The sequence below is a fragment of the Phascolarctos cinereus genome, unplaced genomic scaffold (genome assembly GCF_003287225.1).
Source record: "Phascolarctos cinereus isolate Bilbo 61053 unplaced genomic scaffold, phaCin_HiC Scaffold_4;HRSCAF=312, whole genome shotgun sequence".
Classification (NCBI taxonomy): domain Eukaryota; kingdom Metazoa; phylum Chordata; class Mammalia; order Diprotodontia; family Phascolarctidae; genus Phascolarctos; species Phascolarctos cinereus.
The window spans coordinates 154,108,877-154,124,789 of record NW_027555847.1 but is presented as its reverse complement, the minus strand read 5'-3'; the positions used below and the strand labels follow the sequence as shown (position 1 = coordinate 154,124,789).

At 36.6% G+C, this 15,913-nt stretch overlaps 1 protein-coding gene across 4 annotated transcripts in view; it reads left to right on the top strand.

The window, feature by feature from the left end:
* The window catches only part of KIF27 (kinesin family member 27), a 104,926-nt gene that overhangs the window by 34,868 nt on the left and 54,145 nt on the right, over positions 1-15,913 (top strand). For all 4 annotated transcript variants that reach the window (XM_078152670.1, XM_020966940.2, XM_078152669.1 and 1 more), the window contains 4 exons: positions 334-477; positions 5,157-5,363; positions 7,982-8,151; positions 9,648-9,781. In XM_078152670.1, coding sequence (XP_078008796.1) covers positions 334-477; positions 5,157-5,363; positions 7,982-8,151; positions 9,648-9,781 — 655 coding nt within the window. The remainder of the gene's footprint in view (positions 1-333; positions 478-5,156; positions 5,364-7,981; positions 8,152-9,647; positions 9,782-15,913) is intronic.

Genomic DNA, 15,913 nt, shown 5'->3' with positions numbered 1-15,913 from the left:
CTTGAGATTTTTGAAATCTCAATTGGATTTTAACCCAAATTCTTTTTCAAGTTAAAAGTCACTGCCTCATAGCTCAAGGTAATTTGGCCCTTGAATTCCTAGACTACAGCTCTAATGAACTGCCTTCCTATTGGTTAAATATTTTCAAGTTTTTTAAGGGATGGGGCAGAGCTTGGCAGAGTTTGTAGTCTGCAGGAAAAGCTGTTAGGGGGTTTGAGGGTATTCACTGAAGTGTTGGTCGTGGCCTCATGCTTAGGAGAGTTAGTCTTTTCTCACGAACCCTAATCTTTTTCTTCCATTGTGACTCAATGTGTTTTAATTGCTTACATCTAGTGTGCTCTAGCTGCTGATGAAGTGGTATTCAATCAGAAGGAACTAGAGTTAAAGGAATTACAGCATCAAATGCAGACAATGACACAGGAAAACAAAGAACATTTGCTATCTTTGAAAGAGGCACAGAAAGTGAATCGATTACAGGTATGACTTCATCATGCCAATTTAGTTGAAATAGAACATATAACTAAACTTAATGCTTATATTAGAAGATGACTCTAAGAATAACATAGCACAGTCTTAGGTCATTTCAACCTAATGTATTTCATAACTATTACTTTCAGAAAAATAGGGTTTGAAGAATTCTAAACATAGAATCCTAGAAGAGTTAAATGCAATAGTGGCTAAAATTGGGAGATCTTATTTTATTTTTTAAAGTTGGAACATTTGAAAAAAACCATTTTTTAATGTGTCTTTAAAACCACATGACCTGCATTTTATTCACATCCAATGATGGGGTTAGACTCTTGTGGTGGCCTATCTTTGTGGTATTTTGAATGCTTTTCTTCATCTTTTCTTCCCTGGGTTTTTAAGATATTGTAGCATTACTGTGTTTTGTACCATTAGATATAAAATAACAATTCAGCCAGTCATTGTTTCTTTTAAAATATTCTCATATTTCCCTCCATATTATATCTTATTTAACTCTCATTTTGAAAATTTCTTTACTCCTGATTAAATATTTGTACATTTGGGCTAACCTTTCACGTACATGGTATTTGTGAAATATTTCTAGGGTAAACAACTCCTACCCTCCTTCCTTTCCTGGTCTATGATTTTTGATGCCTGAAATGCCTTTAATAGGATATAAAAACCTTTCATTTCACAAGTAGAGATATGCTTTAAAGTGCACGTACTCTTAGGAGAGGTAGATTTGGTATTAAAGTATAAATAGCTGATATCAGATCCTTTTATGAGAATTCGTTTTAAGAAGGAAGAGGAGGGAAAGGCAAAGGTATTACATGTACAAGATGGGGAGAAGGAGTAGGGAGTAACTAGAAGAGGGATGGCCTGGCATGGATTTCAGAAAGGAGGGTGAGTAGGGGAAGGGGTGGGGAAATCTTAACTTCATCCATCACTATTAGGTCTTTATCTTATGCCTAGCATAAATAGATCTAGTAGTTTGGATTTATTTTTTGTAATGATAATTGACATACATTGATATAATAGACATTCAGATTAAACAATGTTTTAAAATAATTGAAGGAAATGCTAAATTTTAATTTAAGATTAGTGATTTCAGTCTAAGTTCATAGAGGCTTGAAATCTGTGTTGACCCCTGGTTTGTGGATTCCAGGTTAATAGCTCCTGCTCTACAGTGTCTCTTTTGGAGGTTTCATCAGTTTCCAAGGAACCAAGAATCATCTTTCTATATAAGACTCCCCCATTTTTTTTCAGCCTTAATCTTGAACTTTAGTTCCACATTCTCAGCTGCCTGCTAGATACCTCTTTCTGGATGTTTCATAGCTATTTCATACTCAGTATCTCTAAAACAAAATTAATTATCTTCTTTTCTAAACCTGCCCCTCTTCTGAATTCTCTAGCTTGAGGTTACCACTATCTTCCCAGTCTCCTGGTGTTGCCTTTGATTCACCTGATCATCTCATATCTAGTTACCAAGTGTTATGTCTATATTATGTCCGACTCATCTACTCACCACCCTTGTTAATGCCCTCACTTCCTTTTCCTTGGACTTACTGTATTACCCTCCAGCGGATCTCTTTACTTCCATGCTTTCCTCTCTCTAATGTAACTTCTACTACTGCCTAAATAAACTTCCTAAGACACAAGTTTAACCATGTCATTCCCCTCCTCAAAAATCTTCAGTGGCTCCAATGCCTATAGGAGGAAATAAAAAAAAAAATTTATCTTGGCACTTAAAAGGTCCTTTACAGTATGGCTCCATCTTACCTTTTTAGCTTTATTTCATATTACTTTTCTTTGTAAACTCTGTGTTCAGCCTAATTGGACTAGACCTGACTCCCAAACTCTCAACACTCCATTTCTTGCTCATTCCACAAATACCATTCCACTCCATACCTGGAATGCATTTCAGACTCCCTCCTTATTTCTGTCTCTAAGAATCATTGTTTTCCATCAAGATTCAACTCAGGTACCACCTTATTCCTGATTCTCTCTGTGGTTAGTGCTTTGTCAGTTTTCCCTGTACTATACTTGTGTATACATTGTTGAGGCACTACCGCCTCCCCTCCCAGTGGAATGTAAGCTCCTTGAGGACAGGAACCGTTTCTTTTTTTTTTGTCTTTGTATCTCCAGGACCTGGTACAGTGATGTTTGTTGAACTGAATTATAGTTAAATTCATTAGAAATTAGTAGCACACATTTTCAATTTGTTAAGCATAGACTAATTGTCAGGCACTGAAAAGACTAAAAGAAGTTAAGAAGTTGACTCAGAGCTTAAAATTTAGCAAATTCAAACAGCACTAAAGAAAATGGAATCTGTATAGTAGGATCTAGCCTTCTTATTACACTTCCTTTTCATCTCCAACCTGTAGGCCTTTGGTTGTTATGTCCTGAGATTGTCTCCTCTTCTGACAAATAAGTATGAGGGATTTTTCTGTCTGATGCTGATACTGTGTGTATCTTCTTGCTTTCCCTTGCCTGTTAGTTCTGGTGGATCTACCTGTTAGCTCCTGACTCTGTGCCTCCACTCCTGACTCCCAGTTTTGCTTTACCCTTCAGACTTGTCATCCTTCTATTTATTTCTGTCTTGTGTGTCCTTGTTTCTATCCCATTGATTATGGGATATCTGCCTATTTTAAGACTGCTTTTTATCAGCCTGTTTTTTGGTGCCATTGATGCTTGGCTTTGAATTTTAAATTATATATCCCCAGCACTTAGCACAGTATCTGACACCTAGTAGGCATTTAACATTAATATTTATTGATTAACTAACCATATGTCTTCTGGAATCTTACCTATTTGTTGACTTGCTGCATCGTCTGAACCTCAGACTTTGATGTGTTCTTATTTTTATTCATCCCAATTTTCCATCTGGTGTCTATATTCTACTGCTGCTCATTATGGTTTATGCTTTTGGTATCTATGCAGGTGGTAACAGACCCAATATTTTAAATCAGATCCTCTAATTTCAAATTCAAATCTCTTTCCCTGCACTATTATATAAGAATTCATTGGACTATCCTGTCCTACTCTATCAACTGATTTGTATTTTGACTGAGAAAATCCCTTGACCATAAGTATAATGGTCACCCACTGTCTTTCTACCCTGGTCTGTTGCTACATTTTAGAAAGGACGGAAATAATGTCAAGTGTGTGTAGAAGCTGGTGACCAGGGTTGAGGGGAATGGAATGCATGTTGTACAAAGCTGGTTAAAAACGAAACAACAGAAACAAAAAAACTAAGAATATTTAGCATAGAGAAGACACTTAGGAAGAAATGTGATAGCTGTCTCAGATCTTTTAAGGGTTGTCAACCAAAAGAAGTATTAGATTTTTTTGTGCTTGGCTTCAGTAGACAGAAATATTAGCAAGTGGAGGAAAGGGAAGAAATCAGATTATGGTTGAATGTAAGGGAAAGCTAACTATTAGAACTGTTGAGAAATGGAATAGGCTATTTCAGGAAGGTGTGGGTCTCTAATTGTGGGAGATCTTCAAGTAGATCAGGATGACCACTTTTCAGGGATGTTGGAAAGGGGATTTCTCATACAGGTATGGATAGATGACACTTTTAAGGTTCCTTCCAACTTAGAGATTGTGTGTACTAATGATTTCATAGTAAAATATCCCTTTTAATCCAGATTACCAGGAGTTTTCCAGAGAATTTAATCCTTTACCTTGTTAATTTTTTTAATTTTAACTTTTGGGAAAGAAAATCTCTCTACAATGAACTGTATAATTTCTGGTGTTCTTACAGATTGAACAAATCCTAATGTTTTTTTAATGACTCATTGACATCATTATGAACAGTTTATTGTGGAAAGGAATTAATGTATTGATGGGAGATTTAACTAAATGTCCTCCTCAGTCATTTCTGACTCTTAGGATTCTACAAATCATCATTTTGATGTTGAGAAGTAGATGGTGTGGGTCATAAAATTTTAAGACTCATTGGCATGTCATTGGAATGACATGAGGGCTATACCTTCAGCATAAGGTATCAGGTGTCCTTAGGACCTGTTGGAGTTAAAGGATTCTTTTTCTCATGCCTCATACAGTGTAGCCATCTCTGACACCTGCAGTTTCAAGGAGGGTAAAGCGTTGAGTTATTGGCTGGCACTTGTTCTTCCTAAGCCCTGGATTGCAAAATCATTCCATCATCTAGCTCTTGAAGGCCTGGGGGCTCTTATCTGTTGTCACACAGTGTTTGTTATGAGGAGAGTCTTTGTTGCCACTTCTAATCTCTGGTGCTATTGTTTTTGCTTTAAGCTGTTCTTTGATCTTCTGGCTTTTCTCATATTTCAGTATTTTATTATTCATTTTCCCAGACTTTTTGAATGTTAGTTATGGTCATGAGACCATTGGAGTCCTCCTTTCAGTGTGGTTGGAACACTGGCCAATTCTCATTCATCAGGTGTAATCTATATATTTATATTTGGGATTACTCTTCAGAAGATCTTTTATTTATTTATTTTTCTTCAGTAGACATTTTTCTGCTCAGATCCAAGTTATTCACCATTTCCTACCTTGGAGGATGCCAGAAGGCTGAGTTTCAGAAACATAGGAGTTTAACTAAAACTAGGCTCATTAATTAATGTAAAACTGATATTTAATCACCATGTTCATCTATATGTATGTGGTTAGGTTTTGACATATAATTTTTTTTTCTTTTTCTCACCAAGAATGATAAAATAGTGGAACAGCAACTTCTTGTAAATCAACTAAATGAAGAACTCACGAAGCTTAACATGTCCATAGCCTCTGTGTCCAGGGGAACTTGTGGAGATGGACCAGATACCAAGATATCAGAAAAGAGGCCATACACTGTACCACTTGATAACAGTTTTGGACACTATATTTATGTCCCAACATGGCCAGATGCCCGAAAGGTAAAGTCTGAATATGTTTCTTACACTTTACCATATTTTTTTTTGTGTGTATATAATATATGTATATGTAAACACATACACATCTCTTTTTCACATTTGAATCTTACATATACATGTAAGAATATAGATTAATTTATATATATATATGTACATATATGTATGTGGATTGCATATATATATTATACCTTATTTGTAAAAAAATGCTATAAAGGATTAAGTATATGTTTGGAACAAGAAATGGGTCTGCTCCTGTAATGATAGTGAAGGATGACAAGTAGCCCATGTATTGCTGTGGTACCCATAAAATATAAAAGGAAAAACAAAAACTTGGAGTAAGACCTCTATTAGCATATTGGGTAGATTCTCTATCAAGGGTCAGTGGTAGAACATGGATAAGAATTGCACGAGATAAGGAAATGTGGATGGGTTTTGTTCTGCACCATGGAAGGAATGACTACATTGATGAACTCACAGATATGCTGAACCTATATATAGTCATACATAATAGTAGTATTGAACCTGGATATGTCAGACCTAAAGTACCTATATTATGGAATGTTTCCTGGTTGTTGTATACCTGCTAGAATTTTATTTCAGATGATAAACTTTCAAATTGTGTTAATGCCTCTAAGACACTCTACAGACCTTAAAGGGCTATATAAATGTCAGCTATTATTTTTAATTTTATTTAACTTTTTTTTGGTGAGGCACTTGAAGTTAAGTGACTTGGCTAGGGTCACACACCTAGTAAAGGTCAGGTGTCTGAGGCCAGATTTGAACTCGGGTCCTCCTGACTTCAGGGCTGGTACTCTCTCCATTAAGCCACGTAGCTGCCCCATATGTCAGCTGTTATTAATGAGGTGGATAAAAAGCCTGACAGACAGTTTCTGGGTAATTAATCAATTTATTGATTAGGATTGCGGAGAGTCAATAAATTGATGGTCAGTGGTTTCTCTCAGTAACTAAAGACAAAAGCATGCAGGTCCCTGAATACTTTAAATACCTTTGGAAAAGGAAGTGACCCTGATAGGTGAAAATCAACCCTGACTGATGAACAATTAATGGGGGGGAGGTAGACATATTAATGAGGAGGTAGGCTAAAAGTCTTCAGCTCCTTCTTCTGAGAATGTGATTTAATCATGTGACTCAGCCACCTCCAGCAATCTGGACAAAGGAATCCATCTCTACCCAGACTACTCTGGTTGGGTTTTTTCCTTCATAAGCTGGGTTCCCCTAGACTCTAAATGGAGAGGTGTAATGACATGGGCTTATTTCTTAAAGGCAAGAATTCACCTAGATTAGATACTGTTTATAAGGTCTTCTAGTTGAGTGGGGTCCCACCCAAGATCACTGACATGTATCTGGAGGATTTGGGTAATCTCATCTGTCAGCATTGTCCTTCAGAGACTGACTGACTAATCTACAGGGACTGGGTCCCTGAATGAGGAAACAGAAAGGAAAAAACCTCAATCCTAATTTAATAATTGGTTATTAATATAATAGAACAATAATAACTTTTCTCATTAATAAATAATACCTTTAAATTTAAATATATATTTATATTATAGGAACTTTTTGGAGGAAAATAGAAATTAAAACAGATATCTAAAGGAATTGTTTAGATTTAATACCCTTGAGTTGCCATGGATGAAAAGTTGTTCTCTGCTATTCTACTTTCAGATTACTTCAGGCCCTGTGCTTGCATTTTTTTCCCCTTTATTGACCTTTTTACCCCATTAGACAGAGATAAAATTGCCATATACTTATTTGGAATTTTTTAATCCTGCATGGATTAAGTGGAAAGATCAATAGTTTTAGAGTCAGAGGTCCTGATATAAAATTCCATCCTGACACTTATTAACTTTGTGTCTGTGGGAAAGTCCCTTGAGCTCTAGGTCTCAGTTTGCTCATCTATAAAATGAGACAGTTGCACTATATGGCCTCTAAGGTCCCTTCCAGCTCTAAATCTATGGGCCTGTGTTCCTATTAGCTTTCCAAAATAATACTTGTATAGTATTAATTCATGCCCAATTGATAGTCAAAGCCATACGTTATCAACATTGAGCTTTCACTTGTCACTTTTACTTTAGAATTTTTCTTTTTTGATTAACTATAATGGAAGTTTACTTGTTCTCATATAAATGTAAGTGTATAACTTTTAAGTAGTTATTATCCTTCACAATATTAACATATGCCAGTTTTGAATCGAATAATTGTTCTTCCCTGCTGCAGACATTCCTTGTGTGTTGCTTTAACTTTTTAGATCAAATGGTAGTGAATTTATTCACGTTAAAGAAAATAGGAAAGTTGACAGATTAACAGGGATGCTTCCCCCTAGGTAAACCTACCTAGAAAATAATTGTAACAATTGAAATAAAGATAAACAATACAAATAATAGTAAGATAAATTTTTAAAATTAGTAAATCTTACAGATTAATTAAACAATCACATTCCATTGAAGAAAGTATTCTAATACCAAAAAGAAAAACTGGTAGGAGCTTGGACAAGTTACCTATAATGCTCAAAACTGCACCATCTACTAAATATTATTAAGCAAGTACAAATGAGCTTATATTAACTATTTGTTGTTGGGGATGGTGGGTGAATCACTTAAAAGGTCCACACAAGCCCTCCTATGTATTCACTTGATCGAGTGGTAGCTGGATTTCGAACCCGAAGCCAAATGTTATTGGGTCACATAGAAGAACAAGATGAAGTCCTTCATTGTGAATTTTCTGATAACAGTGATGAAGAAGATACAGAAAGTCAAGAGAAACCTGGATATCGGTATAGTAAAAATATAGATTTCATAGTAGTAGTATTACATATTAGACATACATAAATAACATTTTTCTTCTTAAATGCAGTGGGGTTTTTTTGTGGTAGTACAGGGTGTCCCAGAAAAGTCTTCATGCAGCTTTAACTGTTGGAGCTGGTGCAGCATGAAGACTTTTCTGGGACACCCTGTGTATCATGCAGCCAGTGTGCATTGGTATATAAGTGAACTCAAGCTGTCACTTTTCATGAGAATCTAAATGAAGAACATCTCCTGAGGATCGTATATGTAAATGAGATGGAATTTCACTTTCCTTTTTTAAAACCAAGGTTACATAACCCTCAGATCATTTTGTGGATGGTTTCTAAAACTTAATTCCTTTCCAGATGGCTTGTTATCTTTCACAAACTCAGCAAACGAATGCCAAAATGCTGATAACAGAGGGACAATAGTACCTTCATGTTCTGTGATGAAGTAACTTTGTTGAAAAGTCACTACCTGTAGTGCTTTAACTTTTCAGCATGATGGTGGAAATATTTTTTCATAGTTTATCAAAAATTGTGGGTAACCTATAAGGATTACACAACATCCCTAAAATCCAGTGGCCTATTAGCTGTATACTTTTCACATACGTATTTAGAAATATCCATAATGTGTAATTTCAAAGATTTAGTCTCAATGAAAATAGCTTTCTAACTGTTGTATAACACTTTTACCGTTACCAGTTACACTGAATAACAATATATTAAGGGTTTATTATTTTGATCTTTTTGTTGTCAAAAGTCCTTTATCTTTTATTGTTTCCAATTTTAATTCAGATACATGTATTCTCTTTGTTTTCATTCAGAGAGCTGCTAGGGTTCTTTCTCCCTTCATTTTCTTGGTACTGGTACTATTTACTTTTCACAGGAGGCTGTTGCTGTACAATTGCTTTGTTTTAAGGGGATCAGATCCATATGATTAGAATTGTAAATTTGCCAACTTTCCTGTCGCCCACAGTGTTAAAGATGGAATAACAAATAATAGGTGTTTCACTAGCTTTGTGGGGTTTTCTTGGCGGGAAGGGGGTGCAGTTAATAGCACTGGAGCTACAAATTAAGGCAAAGGAGATTTTTATCTTATCAGGATCAATAAATACTGTTCCGTTTTTATTTTTGTATCCCCAGAACCTAGCATCGTGTCTGGCACACAGTAGGTATTTCACAAATGCTTGTTGATTGTTGGTTGATTGATTGATGGATCTGAGAGAGGTGGGCAACTGTTTTTTTTGGAAGAGGAGATGGGAGTATAGAAGACCATGTTCTTAATGCCATTATGGTAGTAAAACTGGTAAATCCTAAAGAGTTTAACCCTGGAGTAATAACCCTTTTTATGAGAGGAATTAATGATATTAAGCTAAATCTGTTTAAGCTAATGCCTCCTAATAAGGGAGCTAATTTTGGAAGCAGACCAGTATTAATATTAATTAACAAGGTTAAAGTTATCTCTGTTCTTCAACTTATTTTAGCGCACCTAGAAATCTTAGATGGATTCGAAAGCCAACCTCTATTTGTTCTCTTCTGGACATGAGCAATGTTCCGAATCAAAAACAACCATCATGTTTGCTGAATGAAGGCCCGCAACCTACAGAAAGTTTATCAGGTAATGATGGCATTTACAACTGATATTTTATGCTTTTTTAAATCTCTGATATCTAGTTTATGAAGCACTGCTATAAAGTAGGAATTCTATGAGATTTTTAGAAAAGGGAAATTAAAAGGCTGGGCTTTCTGCTTAGCATAACCTTCTCCTTTATGCTATCAATTCCACTTCTAATTCTCCGTGATCCCTCTTTGCCACTGATAGAACATTTTTTCACTGGGATCAGTTACATCTATGTAGAGCCAAAATCCCCCCAGGTCAAATCTCTCAAAGGATGAGTTTTGGTAAACATTAATTTATTCTTGGATCTTCTGTGGTTGTGATCTCTTAACAGGAAATATGTTTCTAAAGCATTTCACTGCAGCTGTTCCACTATAACATATCTGCATCTGTCTTGATATTTTTATACTATTTCACATGCTCCTTTGTGGGCAGGATTAGCACCATGTTTATCTTTGTAAAACCCCTTAATGCAATGTACTTAGTAGGTGGTTAATTAATGCTTGTTGAATAAACATTACATCACTGCCTTTTAGAATACACTTAAAATTTGACACCAATGTTATAATTGACCTCCAGCAGAGATCTTCATTAGGCCTGTGTGCTTACATCTCTGTATATTCAACTTGATTTAGTACTTTTCTTTTAAGAAAATATTTTTAATATTGATTCAGTGCCTGTATTAAGTTAGGTGATGTAGTAAATCCATCATAAAATATTTTTTGATCTCCTGTTATGGACTTGTTACAATGTCTGTGTACTATATCAAAATGACATTGATATTAATTTGTTTGGAGTATGTAATTTTCAATATAGTTAAAAATTCAACTCAACAAAAATTTATTAAACACATCACAAAGAATAAGGTACTGTGCTGGGGATAAGAAGAAAAACAACTTAACCCATGCCCTCTAGAGTCTTACAGTCTGATAATGAGAATATGATATACACGCAAACAAGTGTTATACAAGACAGAATGTTGATAGTAATGGAGATGATCCCAGCAAAGTATTAAAAATAATTAAAGGAGGAAGAAATCACTTTCAGCTGTAGTGGGGGAGTGAATCAGGAAAACTTTTATGGAGTAGATGATACCAGAGTTGTGCCTTAAAGGAGAGAAGCATTTCAACAGGTGAAGATAAGAAATGAACGCCTTTTGGGTGTGGCGGAAAGCTTGAATACATTCATAGAGGCAGAAGAGGAGAGAATGAAATGGGGAGACAACTAAGTAATGAAGTTTAGTTTGAACGTAGTGTGTGGGAAAGGGAATAGAGTAAACTACAGCTAGAAAGGTTTATAGGCCAGAGGTGTCATATTCAGTGGCCTGCAAAACTCCTAAAGGCAGCTGAAACCTGATTAAAATGTAATTGGGAAATGTTCAACAAAATAAATAAAAATACAATACAACATAATGTTAATTTGAAATTTTTAAAGTCAGTATGCACTGTCTGGGATCCATTTCTGTTTGAGTTTGATGCCACTGCTCTAGGCAGTGTAAAGATACTGAGAAGGTTTTTGCCTGTGGAGGTGACACGGTGAGAGCTGTGCCTTAGGAAGATTAATTTCGGAGCTCTTTGAAGGATGGACTGGAGAGGGAAGAATAGAGAGAATGGGAGGCTATTTTCACTGATGGTCATGGTGCAGTAAATTTGAGAAGAATGAGGTAGTGGAGGGAGGCAACTGGAGCCAATTGTACATATCCATTCCCATTTTAAACAGAATACCCTAACTCTTATTGAATTGAATTCAGTGTCTTTCAAGATGCATTATAATGCATTAGTTGTTGAATATGAGTAGTCCTTTTCTCTTTTGCAAAGCTAAATACATTTAACATAGACTAGCCTCCTAAAATGACCATTACTGCATATTTCTTCCTTCCTTTCCTTGCTTATCTTTGCCTTCATTTTCTCCCTGGATTTTTTTTCTTTTTTTAAAAATTTATTTTATTAATTTATTTTGATTTATCAACAATCACTTCCATATGCTTTTGAGTTTAAAATTTTTCTCCCCCTTCCTCCCCACCACCCTCCCCAAGACGGTGCACAATCTGAAACAGGCTATACATCTACATTCCTATCAAACATATTTCCACATTAGTGAAGTTGCATGTAAAAATAGGAGGAACCATCAGAAAGAGGAAACAAAACTCAACAGAAGAGAAAAAAAGATATTCAAATTTCACAGTTATGATTACTATCTATGTCTTTTCCTCCATCCTTTTCTCCCCCTGTTTGTGTTTTTCTTTTTGCTTTTGACCACCTCCTCCTTCAGTCTCTCTTCCCTTCTATTAGCCCTTTCCCTTTTCTTCTATTTTGCCCTTACTGCTTCTCCCCTCCCTTCTATCCCGCCTCCCTTTTCTTTCCCCTTTTCCCTCCTACTGCCTATAGGGCAAGTTAGATTTCTATACCTAACTGATTATGTTATTCCCTTCTTGAGCCAAAATCTGATAAGGTAAGGTTCAACAATGCTCACCCTTTCTTTCCCTGTGCTGTAATAGGATTTTCTGTCTTTTCCTGTAATGTAATTTACCCTTGTCTGCCTCCTCCTTTCTCAGTACATTTTCTAAGATCAGACTAATCCACTTACTTAGATCCATTTAACCTACTTGATTAGATTTTTTTTATCATTACATCAAAGTCAATTACTATGTACCCCCTTTATGTATACTCCTTTAACATGATGTACTAACAATACAGTTCTCAAGAGTTGCAAATGTCATCTTCCCTTGTAGGGATGTAAACAGTCTGCCCTTATTAACAACATTTTGTATCTTTCTGTCCCATTTACCTTTTTATGTCTTTCTTGAATCTTGTACTTGAAGATCAGATTTTTTGTGGAGCTCTGGTCTTTTTATCAGGAAGGTTTGGAAGTCCCTTTCCTTGAATATCCATCTCCTCCCTTGAAAAATCATGCTCATTTTTGCAGGGTAGTTGATCCTTGGCTGCAATCCAAGCTCCTTTGCCTTATGGAATATCATGTTCCACGCCCTGCGGTCTTTTAATGTAGAAGCTGCAAGGTCCTGTGTAATCCTGACTGTGGTTCCATGATATTTAAATTGTTTCTTTCTGGCTGCTTGCAGCACCTTCTCTTTCATCTGGTAATTTTGGAATTTTGCTATTATATTCCTTGGTGTTGTCAATTTGGGATCTCTTTCAGGTGGTGAGCGGTGTGTTTTTTCTATGGTTATTTTACCTTCTGGTTCTAGGACTTCAGGGCAGTTTTCCTTTATGATTTCCTGAAAGATACTGTCCAGGCTCTTTTTTTCATCATGATTTTCAGGTAGTCCAATGATTTTTAAATTGTCTCTCCTGGATCGATTTTCCAGGTCGGTTGTTTTACCGATGAGGTATTTTATGTTTTCATCTATTTTTTCATTTTTTTGTTTCTGTTTGACTGATTCTTGCTCTCTCATAGAGTCATTAGTTTCCATTTGTCCAATTCTAGTTTTTAACAGATTGTTTTCTTCTGTTAGTTTTGTACTTCCTTCTTCAATTGGCCAATTGTATTTTTAAGGGATTTGTTTTCTTCAGTGTACTTTTTTTTCCAGTTTGCCAATTGTGTTTTTAGGGACTTGTTTTCTTCAGTGTACTTTTTTTCCAATTGGCCAATTGTATTTTTTAAGGACTCTTCTACCTTCTCATTAGACTTTTAAAATCCTTCTTGAGCTCTTCTAAGAAGGCTTTTTGGGCTTCAGACCAGTTCATATTCCCTTTTGATGTTGCAGATGTGGGTTTGTTGACAATGTTGTCCTCTTCAGAATTTCTGTCTTGATCTTCACTCTTCTCATAATATGAATCTGTGGTATGTTTCTTTTTACTCTTGGTTTCTTTATTCCCTGGCCTTTAAAGAGATTGAGCTCTCCTGCTGGGGAACAGAGGGCACTGACCCAAGCTTCTTGTGTTGGGAGCCTAGGTCTTGGTCACTGGCTTTGTGTGCTGGGGCCTCTTATGTTGGCAATTGGAGGCTGTAGGGTTTTGGCAGCTTACCTGGTGTTGGGCTGGAATCAGCAAGGCTGGAACTTTCAGGCAATTCTAGGTTGCCTGGTTTTCCTTTCCTTTAGCTTTCATCAGCTCCTTTTAGATGGGTGCTGCAGGGTGTTTATCTGCCTGGGGTCCCTTGCAATGCTGCCTCCCTTGTTTCTGCCAATGCACTGAGGCACCTGGTGGTTTTCTGAGCTGGTTTCCACCTGGGCTTCAGGATCTCCTCCTGGTTGACAGTTGGAGGCTGTAGGGTTCTGACAACTTGCCTGGTGTTGGGGTGGAATCAGCAAGGCTGGGACTTTAGGAAGACTCTAGGTTGCCTTCTTCAGCTCCTTTCTGATGAATGCTGCAGGGTGCTTATCTGCTTGGGGCCCTTTGTAGTGCTGCTTCCCTTATTTATGCTGAGGTACTGGGAGACCCGTTTGCTGGGCTGCTGCACTGCTATTCCCCATCTTTCTTCTAGTTCAGCTGTTCCAGGTTTTTTTTTTTTTCTGGGCTGATATTTTCTGGGTTTTCAGAGGTTGATAGGTGAGGGTGAGAGCAACTGCCTTTTTACTCCCCCATCTTGGCTCCTGGAAGCGGAACATTTTCTCCCTGGATTTTTTTCTTTTTCCTTTTAGTTCTTTCTACTACTAGTAATTGTACCTTGAATTGTATCAGCCAGGAGAGATCGTAGATGCAGTAAGTAGTTAAGTTGATAATTTAAAAACATTTTAGGCAGATGTTCCTATTTCAAACTATACACTTCAAACACTGAATTCATTTTCCCTCAAACCTGTTAATGCCATTTTCCCCATTTTTGTTGCTGGAATCACCAGATTTCCAGTCCATTCAGGTCACCAGGCTCAAAACCTCAGTCATCTTTAGCTTTTTTCTCAGTGTTGCCCTCTTTATTCATTCAGTTGCCAAATCCTAGTGATTACTGTCTCTACAATATTATCTCTGACATCTGTGTTCTTCTTCCTACTTCACACTGCCCCATCCTAGTTCAGACCCTCCTGACATCCTACCAGAATGATTCAGATAGCCTTAGGCTGAAAGCAGGAAAGCCAATTACATGTCTTTTCTTTTCTTTTTTTCTTTTCTTTTCTTTTCTTTTCTTTTCTTTTCTTTTCTTTTCTTTTCTTTTCTGCGAAGCAATTGGGGTTAAGTGACTTGCCCAAGGTCACATAGCTAGTAAGTGTCAAATGTCTGGTGTGAGACCGAATTTGAACTCAGGTCCTCCTGACTCCAGGACCGGTGCTCTATTCACTGTGCCACCTAGCTGCCCCTACATCTCTTTTCCATCCACCTTTATTAGAGCTGTCAATTTAATGTATAGGTCTGATCACATCATTCTTCTGTTCAAAAATATTCATACCTCTTAGAATTATAGGATCAAAGATCTAGAACCAAAAGAGATGTCAGAGGCCATCTGTTCTAACCTCCTCATTTTATAAATGTGGAAACTAAAGCCCACAGAGGAGAAGTGATTTGCCCAAGATCATGCAACTACTCAGTTAACAGAGTCAGAATTTGAACCCAGATCTTATGGCTACAAAGCCCCCCTCTCTGTGATGCCACTCCCAACTTTTATTGGTTCCTAATTGGCTAAAGGTTAAAATAGAAATCCTTGGCCTAGAATTGATTCTTTTTCATAATCTGGCACTGACCTACATTTCCAGACTTTTTTCATATTGTTTCCTCTCATGCATACTGTGTTCTCATAAAATTGAGCTAATCAATCAATCAAACATTTATTAAGCACCTACTAGTGCTAGGCACTGTGCCGGGTGCTAAACTACTAGATTGTTTCCTGATCTAACCCTGTACTCAACCTCTTTTCATTTACACATGCCCTGCAAAGGTCAGTAATTTCTTAAATGTTAAATCTGATGGCCTTTTCTCAGTCATCATCATCCTTGATTTTTTTGCAGCTTTCACATTGTTGACAAGCTGAATTGAATTGAATTGAATTAAACATTTATTAAATGTCTACTATAAGTAAGACATTTTCTAGGTGCCAGAGAAAACAGTTCCTTATATTCTACCAGGGCTTTGGTTTCTCAAAGTTGAAGCTATAGAATATTTGGGAAAGGGAGGTGTTGACATTTGCTTAACACTCCTCCTAAGGGATTTGTGATGAACCAGTGAGAGAGTAGAGAAGATGGGT